The following is a 22,481-nucleotide window of genomic DNA, read 5'->3' as shown; positions in this document are numbered from 1 at the left end:
AGACACTCCCCATAAGCTCTTCTGACAATCTCCACTGCTCTCAAACAATAGGACCTCGACAAACACTTTCTGAAAACTCAGCTGACGGGCTGTTCCTCCCCCACACCCCACTCTGTGGCAACACATTTACACTTCGGCCTTAGTCAAAGAACAGGAGAAAACGGAGAAGGGGGGAGGAAAATGTGGGAGAGGGAGAAAGGGACACAGAGACCATGAGAGGCCCACAGAAAAAGAAAAGTCAGACATTGACACAGAAAAGCACAGAAAAACAAAGAGATACCAAGAGATGCCTAGAAACACATTGTCAGAGACAAACAAAAGGGCCATGCCACTCAACATGCAGATAAAATGGAAAGTGAATGGAGAACAAGCACATTCCACAACTCTCAGAGTCATCAAGAAGAAGACCCTTGATGGTGGCATTGAGTCCTGAGGTCACTTAGAAAGTGAGACAAGTTTTGCCCACTCCCCCTGGTTGACCAGAGGGCTCAGCACAGCCCAGGCTGCTGAGGATCAGGAGCCATGCAATCAAAGACCCTTCCCCAGTACTGTGCACTGTAGATGCCAGCTGGTCACATTGATGATCTCAGGAACTTGGTGTTCCCAGCAGGAAAGGAGGTGTCTGGCTTGACTCCAATTCCCACATCCAAGATACTGACTACTAAAGAAACAGTCTGGACAAAGGCAGCTAGACATTTTCATGTTCTGGAATCACCAGACAGGCCAGCTCTTCTTCAGAATGGAGTCTTCTAGATTTTTGAGCATCCTGGTCTTATGTACCCTTCTAGTGAATGTCCAGGGACCTGGTCTGACTGACTGGATCTTTCCCAGTAAGTACTGGGGCCTCAGCCCTTGCCCTGGAGAGAGGGGAGGTTGCTGGGAGGAGGGAACAAGGAATAGGACTCGAGTTGTTTCCCACCACGTTAGCCCTGGTCCCAGGTGGGGACATATTTGGAATATTTCTTCCAATTTCCCTCTTGATGGAAGATCCCTTCAGTGAATGCAAGATTGCAGACCTGAGGCAACCCCCACTTTCAGTCCCTTTGAAGTGAAAGTCAATTGGAGGTGGAGGGAAGAGTCACAGGATCCAGTGCTTATGGGAGGGGCTATAGGAATCTGGGAAGCCTAGTAGACCTTCCCTCACCCCACAACAGAAACAGCCCCCTTTCTCAGGATATCATCTCCATTAACTCCTGATTCTTTCAAATGTAGTCCTATAAAGTATTCTTGCATCCCCAGGGGTGCCTTGCCTTTGGGATAAAAGTATCCAGAAGTTTCTTTGAACTGACGACAGTAATACTCCAGGACTATATAGTAATAATGATAATTGCTACCACTTACTGAACATTTAGAAAGTAGGGAGTTTGAGAGGTCTGGATTCAGACATAGTGGTTCTACCACTCAGTAGCCATAACCTTGGGCAAGTTACTTAAATTCCATGTGCTTCTGTCTCCTCTGCAAAATGGGGATGTCAGTAGAACTCAATGAGATAGTATTTAAAATGCATAGAAAAGTGCTTGGCTTATGGGCAACAGTTGACAGACATTAATTAACATTGCTATGCATCAGTTCCTATGATTAGAGCTTTACACTTTTTGTCTCATTTCTTCCTCAGTGACTCTGTAAGGCTAAAACAATTTTACAAGTGAGAAACCCAAGGTTCAGAGAGGTGAGTGGTAAGCCAAGAGGTAGAATTTAAACACCTGACTCTCTGATGCCAGGGTGAGGGATATTAATCACTGTGCAGTAGCACCGCCCCCCACCCCGGAGGAACTCCCAAACACTGACTCCTCAAGGAGGCCAAAATGACCAGATTAGCTTAGACCAGTGGCTTTCGGTGGGGTGATTTTGCCTTCCAGGGGACATTTGCTATGTCTGGAGACATTTTTGGTTGTTCAACTGGGGAGTGCTATTGGCATCCAGTGGCTAGAGGGCCGGGATGCTGTAAACATCCTACAGTGCACAGGGCAGCCCTCCCCCTCCCATAAATAATGATGAGGCCCTAGGGGCAAGGTTGAGAAATCCTGCCTTAGAGGGGGTGACACTAGGGGGTGGAACTAGGGACAGGGTAAGAAGGTAGAGAATAAGGGGTGGTCAGAAGGGAGGGTAGTGTAGGCGGTGTTGGGAAATACATGAGAGCACCCTGCGGAAAAGGTCTCCTGTGTATGAGCAAAGAGAAAGCAAACTTCCCTGACTCCCCAGAATTGCCTCAGGTTGGGAGAAGTGTGGGCACTGTGCCCTCCAACAGCCACGGTTGTAAAACTGTCCTTTTCCTAGGGAGATGCCCCAGAATCCGAGAGAAATGTGAATTCAGAGAAAGGGATGTATGTACAAAGGACAAACAGTGCCTGGACAACAGGAAGAAGTGTTGCATCTTCAGCTGTGGAAAAAAATGCTTAGACCTCCACCAAGGTAATATTCAGAGCCTCAGAATAACCAGCCCTTCTGCCCACACCCTCACCTTCTGGCTACATGGGTGGCATCGTCTCTGCTTTGCTAAGGGCTGGTCTCCGACCAAGATTGCTGGGTTGGGGAGACCTGCAATTTAGAGCCATCTCTGCCCCTGATATTATGTGTGACATTAGATAGTATCCTCATCCTGTCTGGGCCTCAGTTTCCCCAAACAGAAGATGACTGTAGGATTTTACCAGACAGTCTCGTGGTTGCTTTTAACTCTTATGATTTTTTTTTTTAAATATTTTATTTATTTATTTGAGTGAGAGAGAGAAAGAGCACAAGAGGGGGAGCGGGAGAGGGAGAAGCAGACTCCCTGCTGAGCAGGTAGCCCCATGCGGGACTCGATTCCGGGACTCCAGGATCATGACCTGAGCCGAAGGCAGTTGCTTAACCAACTGAGCCACCCAGGCGCCCAACTCTTATGATTTTGTTTGTTTGTTTGGACTCGTGATCTTCTGACTCCCCAGTTGGCTACTGTTGGCACATTGTTGCTGGAATTGATAATGAAGCTATTGATATTTACAAGCTTTTTGCTACAGAGAGGCAGCCTCTCTGCTTATTGAAGTCTATCTTAGCCCCAGGAAACCTCCCTCAACTACTCCAGACCAGAGGGCCTTTCCTTTGCTCCTGCAATCTTAACTCCATGGCCATCTCCTTGGGCTCCAAATAGACTATCAAAGATACTTTACTCTTCATTTAACAAATATACATTGAGTGTCTCTGAGACTCATAATAGGATTTGACCAGTATGGTCAGGGAGGTGAGGAAGGCTTCCCTGAGAAAGCAATCTGGAGTTGTGTTCAGAAGGTTGGGTAGTAAATTTAGGCATACTGTGGTGGGGTGAAGGGTTTTGCAGGTGCAGGGAATAATATGCACAAAGGCTCAATGGTGGGGCCGGAGGCCAGAGAGCAAGAGTACATATGAGCATGGTACGAGGGAAAGGATCTTTGGTAGGTAGGGTCTGGTGGCCTAGCATCTCACTTTGATCCAAAGTGATGGAAATCCATTGAGGTGGACAGTGATGTGATCATGTTGTTCTTCAAGGATTTCAGGAAGAGAGGATGTGGTAGCTTGGACCAGAGAGGTAGCTGAGGGGATGGAGAGGAGTGGGGTGTGTTTGAAAAGTGTCTAGGAGGTCAAGTAAGCAGGACCTGACAATGGAGCAGAGTGGGTAGGAGGATGGTAAGTTGTTCATTTGCCTACAGGTGAGGGATTCTGAATCCAGGCTCCCTGAGTTCAAGTCTTAGCTCTGGTTTTTACCAGCCTGAGCAAATTAACAACTCTCCCCCGCTGTTCCTCAGTTTCCCCAGATAATAAAAGGGCCAGTGTTAAATCCTCCAAGTATGGAGGATCAAATAAGTTGATGCACATGAAGTACTTAGAGCAATGCCTGGCACAATATCCCCAGATGACATATATTAGTTTAAATTATTTGTTATTCTTGACTGGGAGCTCCTAAAGAGTAGAGGCCATGCCTTTTCTTTGTCTCTTAAAGCATCTTGCACACAGTAGGTGCTCAATGAGTGGCTTATTTAATTCAGGTCAGGATGCATTTGGTTTTACCCTCAACATTTTGCATGATGATATACTGAGCCAGACCACCTGCTAGGAATGGGGATCCAAGATGAAATCAGACACAATCTCTGCTCCCTTGGAAGCTCACAACCTCATGGAGGAGACTGAGGATGTAAACCAGTGACAATCATGCACATGAAATCAGAAGCATGGTGGAACAATGCAGGATTGGTCCAGGCACCTGTAGGGGTATGGGGTATATATGGAGTCAGTGACATCACAGAGGAGCTAATGTCTGAGGTTTTGAAAGAAGAGTGGGAGTGTCACTAATGAACAGCAGCAGGGTGGGCAGAGGGAATGCAGAGTGAAAGGTGTAGATGTGTGGGATAGCAAAGGGTGTTGAATATTGCAGGAGCATGTACCTCAAATGGTACTGTGGTGGGGGGTGGGGCAGAACCACAAGCAGGAGCCAGCCTACAAAGAGCCTGTGAGTCATGGGAAGACTTGCCACGAAGTCAAGGTCTTAGCTGTGGAATGATGTGATCAGCTTTGTTTCAGGTTCATTAGGTCCTTCCCGCTGGTGGGCAGCACGAAGGATTGATTGGAGGTGCTAGGGACAGGGGCAGGAGATCAGTTCCAGGCTATCCCAACAGCCCAGGCATGAGACACTGAAGATTAAAGAGAGTGGCAGAGAAGTAAGCCAGGAGTTTTCCCTTGAGAAACTCAGAGTTTAGTTCAGATCTGCATTCATTTGCTAGGGCTGCTATAACAAAGGACCACAAACTGGGTGGCTGAAACAACAGAAATGTATTGTCTCAAGGTCTGCAGGCTACAAGCCCAAGGTCAAGTGTTGGCAAGGCAGGGTCTTTCTCAGGTTATCAGGAGAGCATCTGTTCCATGCCTCTCCCCTAACTTGTGGTGGTGTGCTGGCAATCTTTGGCAGTCCCGGGCTTGTAGACATATACCTTCAGCTTCACATGGTGTTCTCTCTCTCTCTTTCTCTCTGTGTCCAAATTTCCCCTTTCTATAAGAAGACCAATCATATTGGATTAGGCATGCATCCTCCTCCAGGATGACTCATCTTAAACAATTATATCTGCCACAACTCTATTTCCAAATAGGATCACATTCTGAAGTACTGAGGGTTAAGACTTCCTGGGAAACAAACTGAGGGTTTCAGAGGGGAGGGGGGTCAGGGGATGGGGTAACAGGGTGATGGGTATTAAGGAGGGCACGTGTTGTGATGAGTACTGTGTGTTATACAGTGATGTACTATACAGTGGCTAACTGAACATAATAAAAAACAAAACAAAACAAAACAAAAAACATATGAATGGGCGTGGGGTGGGTAGGGAGAGACACAATTCAACCTATCACAGGACTGAAGCTAACTGCAGGATGAAAGGTGCTTGGCCATCTAAAAAACTAGCCCCTGCCTTCCCTGCCCTACTTGCCTTTTACTCGTGATCCCAGATTCTCTCTTCCTGGCATGGTTTGCAGGGCAGAGTTTGTGGCTTATATTTTGTCATTTTCAAGGCACTTCCATATCTTTTATCCATTCGGGGCGTATTTATTGAGCAACTTTTCTCTGCCAGGCACTGTGCTAAAAGCTGCACATTCAGGTCCATGAGAGCAGTCCCACTTGTACCTTAGGACAGCCCTGTGCCACTAGCAGGGTGGGATGTTGCATTCCCATTTTCCAGAAGAGGAAGTCAAGGACAAGACAGGTAACAGGGGAGGTCGATATGCACACACTGAATTGGGAGCAGAGCCTTGAAATCAGTCTCCTCACTCTCAGGGAAGACAATGGGGATGGTGACCATGAGGAATGGGGGAGATGGACGTTCTCCAGGCCTGCAGACACCCCAATAGCTCTGCTCTGGGGTCTCCCTGCAATGTATACCATACTCCAGTGGAGCTGGGCTCCTGAGGTGTGATAAGGGGAAAAGAGCTTGCTCCATTCCATGTCTGGTGGTTTGCAGGGGTAACAATATCAGCTGCTTTCTTGAGGGGTGGGCACTCGTATTGCTCAAGTCTGGGGTCTCCCTACAGACATATGCACCATGCCCAAAGAACCTGGCCCTTGCATGGCATTTTTTCGTCGTTGGTGGTACGATAAGGAGAAGAAGACCTGCTCCAGTTTCATCTATGGTGGCTGCAAAGGAAACAACAACAATTTCCAGTCCAAAGCCATGTGCCAGAACATGTGCCCCAGCAATCGTGAGTCCCTGGGGCGTGCTGTCCTCACTTGGGCCCTGCCAGCAGACCTGTGTGTAGGTGCTTTGTTCAGGCATGGCCACAGCCTTGGCAGGCCAGGTGCTGGCAGAGCCAGCTCCACTTGGGAAGTGAGCATGCACCTGGCAGAGGGATGGACAGTGGCATTCTGGGAACTGAGGTTGGGAAGGGATATGCTCATGATCAAAGCTGGCAAGTATGAGGGGTGGAGGGAGCATACATACATGGTGAAATCCCAGAGACCAGCTCCACAGAGGTCACAGGACATCCAGCCTAGTGTTGGATTGCCAGCACTCTATCCCAACCACATCCTGTTTCTCCTGTAAGGAGGAAAGCTATAGCTCCCCGGAGAAAACCCACTTTGTTTTTGCCTCCTGTGCAAAGATGAATGAACGTCACTTCAAGACTCGTTCTTGAGTCCAAGATGCTTAGCGGGTCCTGTCCTACATTCTCACCAGGCTCCTAACTGTCAGTGCATAAGGATGCACCTGAACAACCGCCAGGAGTTGGCTCGTGATCCAAAGCTCTGTCCATGTACCTGACCGATGCTCCACGTTGGTGTCCACTCTTCCACTCCACATTCCAAGGGCTCAGCTCTTCCCCAAACAGAGCCCTGGGATCTGCATTCCCCTTTCTCTAGCTCAGCCTCTTTTCACACATGGTATCATTCTCTTTTGATCTCATCTCTATGCTTCTTTCCTTTATGTCTGATGTCTAGAGCCTCCTGTCTATACCTGCATAGCTCCCAGGTTTCCCCAATAAAGTACTCTGTTTAGTCCTCTGACTCTGTGGCTGAATAATTCATATCTGTTGGTACATTACACTTTGCAGAGAGTAAAGGGTTATTGAGACTCTTGTGACACCATTAAAGGGAGTGAGAACTGTCAGAACTTTGAGAGTTGAGAGCTCCAGGGACATTGTTATCCACCTCTGTTTCTTCAAAAAATTGTAAGACCCTTTTAAGACAAGGGTCTATGGGCATTGTCTTAGTTTGGATCCCCCAGAAACCAATCCTAGGACAAGGACATGGGTAGAGGAGTTTACTTGGGAGATCTCTCAATACACACAAGGTGGGGATGGGGTAGGTGATACAGGCAAGAGAGGAGTGTATCATGATTATGATTATGGTTACCATGGGGGCAAACTGCAACTTACTCCCCCTGGGACCTTTTAAGGAACCCTGTAAAACAGGTGTCCAAATGTCTGCATTCATCTCCAGTGATGGGGCAGCTGAGGCATTTATTCATTAATTCCCATCCCCTCCTGGATACCTGGGCCTATGAAACCCCTTGCTCCTCCAGATTATTCCCCAAACAAGCTGAGCAAGCTGTCAGGGAGCCAGAGAAAACCCACAGCACAGAAGTAGAGACTCTGACACTTAAAGTGGGAAGCTATCACTGTGCACTGGCCACAACAAGGAGCAAAGAACTAACACAAGATACACTGTGGATGAACCTCAAAAGCATTAGGTGATGCAAAAAAAGCCAGACAGGAAAGGTCATATACTATATGATTCCATTTGTATGACATATCCAGAATAGGTAGATCCATAGAAATAGAAAGTAGGTTACTGGTTGCCAGGGGCAGGATTAGGCTGGGGAAAATAGTGACTGCTAATAGGTAGAGATTGTCCTTTTTTTTTTTTTTTTTTAGTTTTATTTCTTTAAGTAATCTCTACACCAGAGGTAGGGCTCGAGCTCCCAAGATCAAGAGTTGCATGGTCTTCTGACTGAGCCAGGCAGGTGCCCCTAAGGTTATCTTTTGGAGTGATAAAAATATTGTGGAACTAATAAAGGTGATGGTTACACAACATTGTGAAGGCCCTTAAAAGCCTCTGATCTGGAGAAGTGTCTGTTCATGTCTTCTGCTCATTTTTTGACTTGATTATTTGTTTTTTGGGTGTTGAGTTTGATAAGTTCTTTATAGATCTTGGATATCTTGGGTATCAGCCCTTATATGTAGTGCCATTTGCAAATATCTTCTCCCAGACACATGAAAACATATTCACCATCATTAGCCATCAGGGTAATTCAAATCAAAACCACATTGAGATACCACCTTACACTAGAATGGCAAAAATTGACAAGGCAAGAAACAACAAATGTTGGAGAGGTTGTGGAGAAAGGGGAACCCTCTTACAGTGTTGCTGGGAATGCAAGCTGGTACAGTCACTTTGGAAAACAGTGTGGAGTTTCCTCACAAAGTTAAAAATAGAGCTACCCTATGACCCAGAAATTGCACTATTGGGCATTTACTCCAAAGATACAGATGTAGTGAAAAGAAGGGCCGCATGCCCCCCAATGTTCATAGCAGCAATGTCCACAATAGCCAAACTGTAGAAAGAGCTGAGATGCCCTTCAACAGATGAATGGATAAAGAAGATGTGGTCCATATATACAATGGAATATTACTCAGCCATCAGAAAAGATGAATACCCAACTTTTGCATCAACATGGATGGGACTGGAGGAGATTATACTAAGTGAAATAAGTCAAGCAGAGAAAGTCAATTATCATATGGTTTCATGTATTTGTGGAACATAAGGAATAGCATGGAGGACATTAGGAGACGGAAGGGAAAAATGAAGGTGGGGAAATCAGAGGGGGAGAGGAACCATGAGAGACTATGGACTCCAGGAATCAAACTGAGGGTTTTAGAGGGGAGGGGGGTGGAAGGATGGGTTAGCTCGGTGATGGGTATTAAGGAGGGCATGTATCGAATGGAGAACTGGATGTTATAGGCAAACAATGAATCATGGAACACTACATCAAAAACTAATGATGTGTTGTATGGTGACTAACATAACATAAAAAAAAAAAGCCTCTGATCTGTCCACTTAAAAATGGTTAATCTTACCTGATGTTAATTCCACTTGATTTTTAAAAATGGTTAGAAAAAAAATGTGCACTAGAACCGTCTCCCGCAGCTGCAGGTGAAATCAGAGGCAAGCCAAGAACATGTCTTATTAACACTTCACACCTTAAGTTGGAAAGTTCAGAGAGGAATCTTCATGCCCCATGGTTGTCCCAGGTCATAACTGATATTTAGTATTTCCTCCTGCATCACCCATTCCAAATTGCACCCAATGATAGAGGCTCTCCGTTAGCTCTGGCATCCTCTCCCGCTTTCAGAGCACCATGATCCTGACACACACTCTCAGAAGATTTCGTTCAACCTGGGATCAACCTGTCTCCTCCAGACCACATGCTACTCATGGTAACATCTTTACTTTTTGACGATGGTTAAGGAAAAGGGGTGGCCCAAAGAGAAGAAAAAGGAGGACAGAAGGGAAATGAAGGGCAGGGAGGAGGAGGGGAGACTCACAGGAAAAGAGAAAAAGGTAGGCACAGAGTTAAAGGAGGAGGCGCAGAGAGAAGGAAAATAAGCAGTGTGAGAAAAACAAGCAGACAGACAAGTGGACATATCAGGAGAGGTGTAAGATTGGAAAGAAGAGAGCTGGGATATTCTTGATCTCTAAACTCCCCCTGGAAAATGGAAGATGCTGAAATTGAACATTCCCTTCTCCGAGGGAGTCTAGAAGTCCCAGACAAGTTTTGCCCCCTCTCCCTGGTTGACCAGAGAGCCAGAGAGCCTCAGCGAGCTGAGAAGTAGAAGCTGCCTGTCAAGAGCCCTTTACCCCAGGGTTGGTGCTGTGGGTGTCAGCTACTCCCACTGATGGCCTCGGGGACTTGGCGTTCCCCAGCAGAGGGAGTGTGGCTGGCTTGTCTTCAGTGATACGTGGCTCCTGTGCCAGGGCAGCCAAAGCTCAGAAGCAGAAGCTACTGAGGAGCAGTTCCTAATTTTGGTGCCACCAGCCAGGCCAGTAGCTCTTAAAATGGGGCTCTTGGGTCTTCTGCCAGTCCTGGCACTCTTCATCCTCTTGGGGGGAGTCCAGGAACCTGAGCTGGTTGAGGGGTTCTTTGGCAGTAAGTATGGGGGTCCTCCCAGTGGAGACATGGAAGTTGCTGGGAGGGAGGAACAAAGAATTCTACGGATGAGGAACGCCTCCCCCACTCAGCCTGGGGTCCTAGGTGGGAGAAAGGGAGATATTCACAGTCCTTCTCTCAGACCCCTACCATCTAGTAAGATGCCTTCTGTGAGTGCAAGAACCCGAGTCTCTAGCAACAGACTCCCCGCTATCGTTATGAGAGGAATTCCTTCTGGAGGTGCCTGACCTGGAGCTCATGAGATGGACTAAAGGTCCTGGGACTTTATGGGCCTTTCCTGCAAGAAAGGTCCCTCACCCTAGCACCACCCTCAGCAACTTTGAATCTTCCAGGTGCAGCCCCCAAAAGTCTCCCCACACCCACACCCCCAGAGGGTCCTTGCCTGTGGAGTAAAGAATGGTCTCTTGAAGTCCCTCAGAATGCCGAGATATGAAGACCCCCATAAGTAGCAACTAAAATACACTGAGCACTCGGCAGTGAAACCATACACTGCAGGTTCAAATCCTGGCTCCTCTCCTTAGTAACTGTGTGATCTTGGCGAAATTCACATAACCTCCCTGTGCTCCAGATTCCTCTGTTTATAAAATGTGGATATTGATAGGACTTACCCATAGAAATGCCACAAGGATTAAGGAGAAGAGAACAAGTCCACAGTAAGCACCTCGTTAATATTAGTTATCATTATTATGCCCCAGGCCGCCTGACAATGGCTTCCAAGTTTTGTCACCTAATCCTCCAAACAATTCTATAGGCAAATGAAAGAATCAAGGTCCAAAGATGGTGCCTGCCATACCAACGGTGGCAGAGAATTCAAAAGCCCAGGCATCTGACTCCACAAATGGAGATCTCAGTCACCTAGAAGAGTGCTAGCACCCTCGCCCCCACCCAGGGAACATCCAAATACAGGAAGGCCAAGTGACCAGAATAGTCCTAGGGGAGAGCATCCTTCTCCCTGAACCTCATGGTTGGTGGGGATGGGAGTAGGGCTGTGTTTAGGGACTAGATGGGGAGTCATTATGAGGTTGGGAGTGGGGCTAGAGCTGTGAAAATCCGGAGTCCTCCAAAGGTCACTACCTTCTGGGGACGATGAAGCGAGAAAAGTCTTCTCTAACTCTGCAGTGTAGCCCTGGGCCTGGCAATGGAGGGTTCTGGCCTTCCTTCTTCCCTCTTTTCCCTCCCTCAGAGAAGTGTCCCCGGACGAGAGTACCATGTGGTTATAGAGAAATCGACCAGTGCACGAAGAACAAACCATGCCCCGGGAAGATGAAGTGTTGCAATTTTAACTGTGGAAAGAAATGTTTAGACTTCAATGAAGGTAACATACAAACCCCCTGAACTATCCAGTGCCCTCCCTCCTGACCCCCACTCTCTGCCCATCTGCACCAACAGCGTCGGACCTCTCCCCTGGTTCCCTGATGGCTGGTCTCTGACCAAGAATCTGGGTGCCTCTTCTACTTGACCCAAATCCTAGCAGTGCTGGACTGGGGTGGGGTTAATTCATTTCTGCCCCTGCTCAGGTATAATGTGAGTAACAGAGTTTTTGCTTTATGGGCTTTAGTTTCCCCATTTGTAAGAAAGATGTAGGCATTAGACCACCACATGGTTTCTTGACTATTCTTCTGTGATCCTCTGAGGTGTCAAGTTCCCACTGAAGTCCCATCAAATGCCAGCATGGTGTCAGGTGATATGATAGCTATAAGAAACAGGATATGATTTATAGTTCTTGGCTTTCCCCACCCCCCAGGCTTCTCTGTCTTATAAATCCAGGATGCCTTCTCTAACCATTTTTTACCTCTTCCACTCTTTCCTCTGTGCCCATATAATTGAACTCTAAAGAGGACCATCAAGGACCATTCATCCATTCATTCATTCAACAAATATTTACTGGCGCCCCTTACACTCATGATTGGCCCCACTTGCTCAATATAGGCCAGGGGAGGCAAGAAAGGTTTTTCTCAGAAAAAAAGATCTATGATTTAAGATCTGAAAGATGGGCAGTAAGTAGGCAAAAATTGGAGGGAAGAGCTTTCCAGGCACAGCAAATAGCATGTGCAAAGGCCCTGTGTGAGGAGACAGCAGGCTCAGGCCTAGAAAGTCCAGAGACCAGAGAGTGAGCATGCTTGTGGTAAGAGAGAGAAATATCAGAATGGTGAGGCCATGATAGGTAGGCAAGGTTCTGACAAGGCAGGGTCTTGCTGGCCAGATTAAGGGGTCTGGTCTTGATCCTAAGAGCAACAGAATATCTACATTCAAATCCCTTGCCGTCTTATGTGATCTTAGGGAAGTTACTTAGCTTCTCTTAACTTCAGTTTCCTCATCTGCAAAATGAGAACAATAAGAGGACCTACCTCCTCAAGTTATATGTCAATATATGTCAAGTGCTAAGAACTTTAATAAATGCTTTTGTTGTTGTGCTTCAGACTATGAGGTTCTAAACAACTCTATTTGTACCTCATAGTACTATGCACAAAACAGTTGCCCATTAAGTATTTCTCAAAGTTCAGGATATATTTGATTTTGTACTGTGAACATTCTTGAAGCATGTCTCAGTGCCAGATTACCTGCTAGGAACTGGTGTACCAAGATGACGTAATGTGCAAACCTCACTTTCTGATGGAGGAGTCAGAAAATATGAACAAATAATTACGCGAAAGAGATCAATGTGTGGGCAAGATCGAAAAGCAATAAAGAAAAGCAAACAGTGAAGAACGGAGCCAGGAGAGACATTATAGAAGAGCTTGATGTGTGGGAGTGTTTTGAGGAATGAATAGGAGTACACCTAGTAAGCAAGAGAGGGGTTGGACACTCCAGGCATGTGCAGAAGCATAGATAAGTGTAACAGCATATTTTTTAGCAAGTTCATGCTGCTCTAAAAATATCATGCTCTTTCATTCTTCCAAGCTTTTGCACACACCTGGAATATTCTCTAGCAATGCAGGCACCCAAGCAAAACAGATCTGCCATCTCCTTGCAGACATATGCAGTTTGCCAATGGATATTGGCCTCTGCTTGGCCCGCATTCCACGCTGGTGGTACAATAAGGAAATCAAAAGCTGCTCTAGATTCGACTATGGTGGTTGCAGGGGGAACAGTAACAACTTCCAATCTAAAGCTGTCTGCAGGGCCATCTGCCAGGAAATATGTAAGTCTCAGGGGTCCCATCTCCCATGCTCACTTGCACAGGTGGGAGGTCTGGGTGTTGGTTGGCCCATTCCAGGAAGTTAGCAGGCCTGGGGTCGATAGAACCAGTCCTCGCAGAGGGGTAAATAGGGGATGCTTTGGGAAAGAGAAGGTGGGAAGAAGAGCAGTAGTCAAAGGGAAATCAGCAAGTATGAGATTGATAGGGGGTGCAGAATGAGGAAGCAGAGGGGTGGAGTGTCCAAGATGATGTCAGAAGAAGGCCCAGTGAACCAGCCCAGTGCTGGGCACCCATCACCCAATCTCTTCATTTTCCTTTTTAAGGTGATTAGAGCCAGGACAACCACATGCTTTATTGATCAAACTAAGAAACTTTTGAGAGCGAAAGGGGATGCCATTAATTACTACATTGGGACAACATGTTTAAACTGGCACTTGACTGGAAAAACCAGAGCACACTAGCACCCTGAGGCCCCAAATCGCTCCACTTCTGGTTTCTCTTCCTGTGAAAAGCTATAAAAATGACCCCATCTCCTTTGTTCCATTAACTACAAGATTTGGTTCCTGACATGAGTAGGGCCCAAGCATCTCATCCTTTTCTGTTCTGCTATCTTGCAGAGTCACCATCTCCCTCAGTAGGATAAAAGGAACTGGAACAACCTCCAGAATTTGGCTCATAATTCAGGGCTCTCTCCATGTGTGCCTGACTGATGCTTCATATCGGCTTCCTCTGGCCAAATCTCAGCTGCCAAGACATTGACTGTTCCAAAAACCAAACCCCAGGATTTGCTTACTCCCTTTCCTCCAGCCCAGCTTCTCTTCAAACACAATGCCCTTCACCCTTTAACGCTTTCTCAGTGTCTGATCCTATCTCTTCACTCTTACGGTACCTGTGTATGCTTCAGAAGCCTCCAGTTTCCCTAATAAAGTGTTCTGTAGGTCTGATATTTCTGAGAATGAATAATTCACATCTACTCCCTCTGTGCAGTGTTTGCAAAACAAGAAATCGTTGGGTCTGACACCAAAAGAAAGAGAAAAGTATGGAAATCCTGCAAATTGGGAACTCTGTTGATGCTGTGGCCCTGGTAAAATTGTCATGAAATGCTTAGAATAGAACCAGGTTTGCTCAAGTGAGGGACCATGAGGCTTGAGCTCCATTAACTTGGTGGGAGATCCATCTCCAAAAAGGCTGTGGGTTTGTTTCCTGAGCTTTCAATAAAGGATACACTTCCAGAGTCCAGCACAGACACTACAAAATAGAAGATAACTGGGGAGAGACATGAAAGGAGGAGATGGGGCAGCAAAGAAGAGATGCAGAGGAAGGGAAAAGAGAGAAGGATGGAGGAGGAAAAGATACTGAATGATGGCACAGTTTTAAAGCAGGGACCTACAATTCTTTCACTCACTTCAGTCTAGAGGTAGAGTCCATGGAGTCCATGGCCCCACCCTTTGAATCTCGGCAAACTGTGGGACCGCTTTGACTAGTAGAGTAAAGCCAGATGATGCTGTGTGATCGCCAAGGTTAGGCCAGAAAAAGTGTACTCCATCCTCTTAGGATGCTTTTTTGGGCTGGGGGGCGGGGGTGTGAGGCAGCTGCCATGTAAGAGGTCCAGTTACACTGAGACAACCATGCTGGGGAGGCCCAAGCATGTGCTCTGGTTGACAGCCCCAGACAAGATCTACCTGAGAGCTAGTGTCAGTTCCCAGCCATGTGAATGAGCTTCCAACCCAGCAGAGCTTCAGATGACTGTGGCCCCAGCAGACATCTGACTACAACCGAGTGAAGACTCTAGGAGAGAACCACTGAGTTCATTCCCTCCCAAATTGCTCAGCCACAAAATGGTGAGAAATAGAAAATATTCTGGGAAATTTTATTCACAGCAATAGGTAGGTAATTGGAACAGATGGGAAGGAAGTGAAAGGAAGAGGAGAGGCAAGGAGGGGAGGGATAGAGGAGAGGAATGGCACAGAGAAGTCAAGGGGAAGGAAGACTTTTGGGGAAGGTCCCCCAAAGGAATGGGCAGGATCAGAAGGTGCCAGACTTAAAGAGGGGGCCCCACAGCAGGAGGCTTGGCCAACACAGCACACCAAAACCTGGATGTATTTTTTAAATGAGTTCATTGTCTGGTATAACTTAAATCAAGAGGCTCTAACAAGGGTCTGGGATCCACTTACTGTTAAATAAGTCCTTTCCTCTCCATGTCTCTGTTTCTCTCTCTTTAAAAAGGGTAGGTTAAACTGATGAGTATTTCTGAAAATGCTGTTAGCAAACACCTCCTTTATAATTAGTTGGGGTGGGGAGGGGCTATCTAAAATACAGGTCCTCAAGGAACTGCAGATGCTGCTGCCCAGGAGTGGCCTGCTCCACCCAGCTACAGTCAACCCCATCATGTTTTTCAACATGGCTGTGGATGGTGAGCCCTTGGTTTGGGTCTCCTTCCAGCTGTTTGCAGGCAAAGTTCCAAAGACAACAGAGAATTTTAGTGCTCTGAGCACTGGGGAGAAAGGATTTGGTTATAAAGTTTCCTGCTCTCATAGAATTATTCCAGGATTTATGTGCTAGGGTGGTGACGTCGATACCGTAATGGCACTAGTGGCCAGTCCATCTGTGGGGAGAAATTTGATGATGAAATTTCATCTTGAAGCACATGGATCCTGGCATCTTGTCCATGGCAAATGCTGGACCCAACACAACAGTTCCCAGTTTTTCATCTGTACTGCCAAGACTGAGCGGTTGGATGGCAAGCATGTGGTCTTTAGCAAGGTCAAAGAAGGCATGAATATTGTGGAAACCATGGAGCACTTTGGGTCCAGGAATGGGAAGACCAGCAAGAAGGTCACCATTGCTGACTGTGGACAAATCTAATAAATTTGACTTGTGTTTTATCTTAACTACCAGACCATTCCTTCTGCAGCTCAGGAGAGCAGCCCCTCACCCCCACCTGCTTGAAATATCCCATAATCTTTGTGCTCTCACTGCAGTTCTATGGTTTCCATGTTTTCCTTACTCCCCTCCAAGTCTAGTTGGATTGCATAATTAATATGATTATGAAATAAAAACTAAACAACAACAACAACAAAAAAATAAAAGATGGGTCCTCCAGATCCCATAAATATGCATTTTTTAACAAGTACAGCCAAGTGATTTTAAAGTTTCAGAACCTGTGGATTGGATGATATTTAAGGGCCAAGCCATCAGTGGGGAAAAAAATAATAAAGGCTTAATGAGTATTGGTGTCTTCTCCTTGTATAGAAGGAGATCAGGAGAAAATGTTAGAATCGTTAAATGTGGGGATGATCAGGGAAAGTTTGTGCAGAAGACCCCAAAGTCCTGCTAGTCTGGCAGTTTTGCAGAGTGACCATCTAGCCAAGTGGCCCCCGTGTTTGCATCTCCTTCATTTACATGGCTCTTGCCTCCACACATCTGTGAGAGTTAGTCTGTTCTCCCAGGAAGCCTGTCTTTGTGCATCTTTATGATCCAGACCACATTTGCAACAAGTCATCACTGGTCTGCATCCTGTGTGAAGAGGGAAATAGGAGGAGCACTTATCTGGGAATAAAAATATCCAAATACAAATCCCAACTTTGCCTCTAGTTGAAGTATGAGCTAATTGGCACAGGGTAGGGTGGAGGGATGCTTCTCTCAGGACCTCAGTCTCCTATCCATAAGATGAAGGTGATGGATTAATAATGTCAAAGAGCACTTCTCAATTTGAGGAACTATGGCAGCTCAGGAACCCAGCCAAATCTAATAAGCACCTGATGTTTGTCTGCCCCATTAGGGCCTCTCAGTCCTTGATTAATGTTGACATACATGAATGACTGGAACAAAATCATTCTGCCCTAGAAGGCCCATGGATCGGAGTGGTCTTTGGAAATGGCCAGTATGTGCCTTGCAGTTTATAAAGTCTGCTTACCTGCTGTCCTCAAGAATGAACTCAACTCTAGGGGCTGGGCACAGGGAACCCTCTGCCTTACGAGGACCTCAGTGGAAGATCTGTGTTTCTTTGTTAACTATTTGCTCATTACTCTGCCCGTTAGAACCCAGAGGACACCTCAAGTGGAATCTTCCAAATGTTACTCATGGTTACTCATGCAGATCCAGGATTCCTCATCTTCCCTCTCCTTATTCTCCCCTTGAAGCTGTCTCCAGATCCAGAAATGCCTAGAGGAAGCTGGAAATGGTTTTGAAACTAGGGGAATGTTGAGTTCCACAGCCCCAGTCTCCCTCCTTTTTTTTTTTTTAACCCATGTACAAATGGAAGCTTCTAGTAGGAAATAGACTCCTCCAAGATCACATAGCAAATCCATAGCAAAACTGGAGCTAAAATCCAGGTTTGAAGGGTAGCAAGTTGTTGTCAGATTATACAGCCTAGTTGGAAATCAGGATGGATATGATGGCTATTTGTCAGTTGGTGTGACAATATTCAACATCTTAATTCCATTCTAACAGTTGAAGAAGTCTCTACTGGGAATCTTTTTTTTTTTTTAAGATTTTATTTATTTATTTATTTGAGAGAGAGACAGAGAGGGACAGAGAGAGCACAAGCAGGGGGAGGGGCAGAGGGAGAGGGAGAAGCAGACTCCTCGCTGAGCAGGGAGCCCGACATGGAGCTCAATCCCAGGACCCTGGGATCATGACCTGAGCCAAAGGCAGACGCTTAACTGACTGAGCCACCCAGGTGCCCCAGGAGTCTTGATATGAGGTAAAACCAGCTTTCCACTGTAAAAGCTGAAAGAGCCAGACTCTATCAGTCAAGATTCAGTAAAGGACACAGAAAACTACACTCAGGGTTTCAAACAGAGAGGATTTAATATTGAAAATTGGTTATATGAACATTGGTGGGGGTGGGGGGATATATCCGTCACTCCTAGATTTGAGAGAATAAAATATTTGGAGTTTGCAGACCTAGGAGTTCATAGAAGGGGCCCAGGCACAGCTGGTGCTCATACCTCTGGCAGGACAGAGGGGTGGGGGCCATCTGGTTGGCACTCAGTCTTCTAAAATGCACTGTGACTGGTGTTCTGACCTCTGAGGGGAACCTGGCTCAAATGGTGCTAGGTCCACTGAGTTGGAAGATGCAGCCATCTGGTGCTAGTATCTGAGGAAGTGTAATGCATGTGGCTTGAAAAGTGCCAAAGGGATCCAGAGGATAGAAGTATAACTGTGTTTTGCCACTGGAGACGTGCTGACCAGAGCCAGACACAGGAAGGAAACCCCTTCTCCCCTCATTTCACCTGTCAATTTCTTCTCAGTGTCTCCCATGCAGAGTCTAACTGGAACTGCTGGAAACAACTGACAAAAGAATGAGGGAAAATTTAGTTTCATCACAGAAGCATCACAGAGAAGAGTATGAAAGGATGGACTTGCAGCTGAGACACAGTTGGTACTTAGTAGCATAAACACTCTCCCAGCCTCTCTTGCAGCTAGGAAGCAGGCACTTGTCTTGGGCTCAATCAGACACTCCCACATTGAACAGACATTGAACTGGGAACTAGTAAGAAAAGAAGCAAGGCCAATGCGGAATTTATTCTGATGGCAACAGTGGTAACAGACAGCCTCATCCTGTTTCTGGGAGCAGTAGTGGCAGGGATGATGGTGATGGCATTGATGGGGCAAGATGATACAAGTGTTCAGTGTTCTGTTAACTGTGGCCCCTACTTTGCTGCCTTCCTTGTTCCCAGCCATTCTCCTAGTCTTATTTTCTAGTCCTTCTGGTGACCCTGTGAACTACCCAAATTCTTAAAAAATAAATTTCTTTCTGCTCAAAATAACCAGAGTTGCATTTGTGTCTAGAAACCCTGGTGGATATAGCGAGGATGGCACCTGGAGGGGACTTTGAGCCTAGAAGTCTGAATGAGCACAAGAGAACTTTTTTCTTGGGGTGCGTGGGTGGCTCAGTCAGTTGCGTGTCTGACTCTTGGTTTCAGCTCAGGTCATGATGTCAGGGTGGTGAGATTGAGCCCTGCCTCGGGCTCTGCACTGGGTGTGGAGCCTGCTTAAGATTCTCTCTATTCCTCTCCCTCTGTCTCTCCCCCCTGCTTGTGCACTCTCTCTCTCTTTTTCTCTCTCTCAAAAAAGGAAAAGAGAACTTTTTTTCTCGCCAGAGAGGTTGTCACCCTTCTGTGATGTGGTCCAATGGAGTTTTTCCCCATGATTGGTTCCAGAAGCCTGTCATCATGTTATGGGCCCCATATTCCTCTGAGTTAAGTTTTACCTTGGAAAGGGTGCCCTGTAGAACATGGATGTCCAGAAGCATGTAACACTGAAGTAATTTAATATTTGACTTTCTCATTGGGAGGATCTAGTCATTAGGAAGAATTGGAGCTTGAGTGAGAATCAGAGAGGACATTCTCTTCAAAATAACAGGGTAAATCTAGACGAGTTCCATGAATAGTAGAAAAGCTTTGGGCTTGAGGAATAAAGCTGGCCCCAGCCCTTGGATTCTGTGCAACAATGAGTCACTCAGTCTCTTCTCTGGGCCCCAGTTACCACACTTGCACCATTGGGAAAGACAAAGAAAGAATCTTCCCCCACAGACTCACCTGAAGATCTCATCCTTCCCACCTCCAGTGATGTCCAAAAAGATATTAGTGATTGTAATGATGGGAGAAGGGTAGATCTGTGCAGAGGCACAGAAGATCCAGTAGAACATACTGTAGACCACCCATCTCCCAGGAAGACCTGAGGCTCCAGGCCCTTGTTCTACATCTTCCTCTCATCAAGTGAGCTGCACTCCATGGCAATAACATATTGGGAAGGGAGAACTGAGCCCGTGTAACTGTCATACTTTTCTAAAATTACCACTTGGATTTCTTAAAACATAAATTTACTCTATTCTTAAAGTGATCAACCTTATTTTTGCCCTATGGACATTTATTTGGAACATAAATAAGGTAAAAATGGAAATCAACTCCTTTGGTAGGTGTTTATGATAAATGTATTTGTTATATGTACAAACACATCTTCTCTCTAAGCCCCGGTTCCCCTATTCCGTAAAATGAGGATGGCAATAATATCTATTCCAAGGACCTTTTATGAGAAAGTAGTGAGACAAGGCAGAAAACTCCCTGACATATAGTTAGTGCTCAAGTGATGTTAGTCTCCTTCCCTTTCCAGATAAGAGAAAGGTTACATGGAAGTTAGAATCTAAATGGAGAAACTTCATACTTTCAAAATTCCACCCAATGTACTTCCCCCATCCCCATACCGCTCAAATCATTGGGTCTCAATCAAAAGTAATTTAATTACTTATTTACACATACACGCACATGCATACACATATAGTTGATGTGAGGTTGGTAAGACTCCTTTGATAAGTATAAGAGCTGTATAACCAACAAAAAGTTCCTGCTAGCTTCTCTAATGTGCATTAATAAATCTTACACTTGTCCTCCATCTTCTGGAATTACAGTAACCTTGCACCCAAGTCACTTGAGAAAGGGTCAAGTCACTGAGTCATGGCCAAAGGGCCCCAGGACAACCCGGGTACAGAGTGCCTGTTTTTCAAAGTCCAGTGCCTCCCACACTGACCCACAAAGCCTGTTCAGCCAAAAAAAAGTACAGGCACACCTCATCAAGCACCATCTCCAGTGCATGGAGTTTTTATCATGCTGTTAATGTTAGAAATTTTTTTAATTAAAAAATAATTTATGTCCATACCCTTCTGCAGGGTTACTTAACCTTGGCACTATTAACATTGGGGGACAGATAATTCTGTTTGGTAGGGCTGTTGTACCTTGTAGGATGTTTAGTAGCATCCCTGGCCTTTACCAGTAGGTCCCTTCCCACCCATGAGCTGTGATAATTGAAAGCATCTCAAGACATTGCCAAGTGTCCTGGGAGGCGTGTAGAATGAAAACTACTCTTCTGTATAGTGTGTTAAAAAGCCAATTCTCACTTCCGGGCCAGCTGTTCTAGAAGAGAGAGCACCCTGGTAAGCTCTCACCAAAGAGCACTCACAGGCAATCCTGCCTTTCCTCTGCCTGAATGGCAAATGCTGGTCTGTGCACTCCCTGGGGGTCTCCTTCTGCAATTATTTTGGTTTCTGATGAACTGGTTTGACTACCTAAGAGGGCTAAGGAAAGAGATCTCAAGAACAATGCTGGTGGACCACCAAAGTACAAAAGAAGATGAATCAGAGATATTGATGTGTAGATATGCATCTCCTCTTCAGAGGAGATAAATAGGAAATAAAGGTAGAGGAAACAGTGAAGATCAACAGGTGATGAGAGAGTTGACCAGCTATTATGTAAACTACAGTTGGGAGAAACAATGGCCAAAAAATGAGTCTCATAGCTTCAGGGGATTTAAAGAGAAGGAAGAGCTATATGGGTAGTGAGAAAAATGGGTAACACATGTCTGTAGGGACCAAGCATGGTGCTGATCCAGTTCGCACTCCATTTCCAAAAAGGCATCATGATGCTCCCCGCCATACACACCTGCATATGGCATGTGCCTGTGTGTGCATTTACAATGAATGAAACATTTGCGTATTCATTGAACACTTATGCCAGATTCTGGGAGGTAAACCACATCCGCATAATTCATCTCAATTTTTTAAAAAGATTTATTTATTTATTTGAGAGGTAGAAAGAGAGAGAGCATGAGTGGGAGGGGCAGAGGGAGAGGGAGAGATAATCCCAAGCAGACTCCATGCCAAGCATGGAGCCCGACATGGGGCTCAATCTCACAACCCTGAGATTGTGACCTGAGTCAAAACCAAGATTTGGACACTTAACCGACTGCACCACCCAGGAGCCCCAATTCATCTCAATTTATATGTCAGAAAACTGAGGCTTGGAGAGGTTAAATAATTCACCCAAGGTCAAGAGCCCCTGGACTCAAACGCACAGCCTCAGACTTCAAATCCAAGGTTCATTAAATCCAAATAAAGCATGCTGGCTTTGTCTTCTGAAAAAATCAAATCTCTGGAAGATCCAGGAAAGGAGTTGAGTGGGGAATGTGCTGCAACCTGGTGACTGGGGCATGTGTTTAGACAGATGATTCTCTAAACCAAACAAAGTTGGGCCCTCCTTCTACACTGTGCTTTTGACATTTCCATTCAAATATACTGAATCTGCATCTTCTCCAAGTAGGTGACTGTTTCTGACCTCTGGACAATGTATGTATGGTTCCAAAATTCCCTGAAATCCCCAGAGGGGTAGGAGACAGCACCTAAGTCTATG

The 22,481-nt window shown here is 45.9% G+C and overlaps 1 protein-coding gene and 1 pseudogene across 1 annotated transcript; both read left to right on the top strand.

Annotated features, from left to right (window-relative positions):
• Nucleotides 1–739: 739 nt before the first annotated feature.
• Nucleotides 740–11,489, top strand: LOC123852118 (eppin). The gene is made up of 4 exons (XM_064573549.1): nucleotides 740–830; nucleotides 2,278–2,412; nucleotides 6,025–6,192; nucleotides 11,338–11,489. Exons 1-4 carry the CDS (start codon nucleotides 740–742, stop codon nucleotides 11,487–11,489), a joined length of 546 nt encoding a protein of 181 aa, XP_064429619.1.
• Nucleotides 11,490–15,846: 4,357 nt separating this feature from the next.
• Nucleotides 15,847–16,158, top strand: LOC123852117 (peptidyl-prolyl cis-trans isomerase A-like; annotated as a pseudogene).
• Nucleotides 16,159–22,481: the final 6,323 nt, after the last annotated feature.

The sequence above is a fragment of the Mirounga angustirostris genome, unplaced genomic scaffold (assembly GCF_029215605.1).
Source record: "Mirounga angustirostris isolate CCGP_5_RB_7025 unplaced genomic scaffold, mMirAng1.0.hap1 SCAF_10, whole genome shotgun sequence".
Lineage (NCBI taxonomy): Eukaryota > Metazoa > Chordata > Mammalia > Carnivora > Phocidae > Mirounga > Mirounga angustirostris.
Note: the sequence above shows the minus strand (reverse complement) of the source record. Positions and strands in the feature narration are given on the sequence as shown.

Coding starts and splice junctions, on each gene's coding strand:
- LOC123852118 (XM_064573549.1), top strand. CDS start 740: ATGGAGTCTTCTAGATTTTTGAGCATCCTGGTCTTATGTACCCTTCTA. Junction 831..2,277: donor GACTGACTGGATCTTTCCCA/GTAAGTACTGGG, acceptor TCCTTTTCCTAG/GGAGATGCCCCAGAATCCGA. Junction 2,413..6,024: donor ATGCTTAGACCTCCACCAAG/GTAATATTCAGA, acceptor GTCTCCCTACAG/ACATATGCACCATGCCCAAA.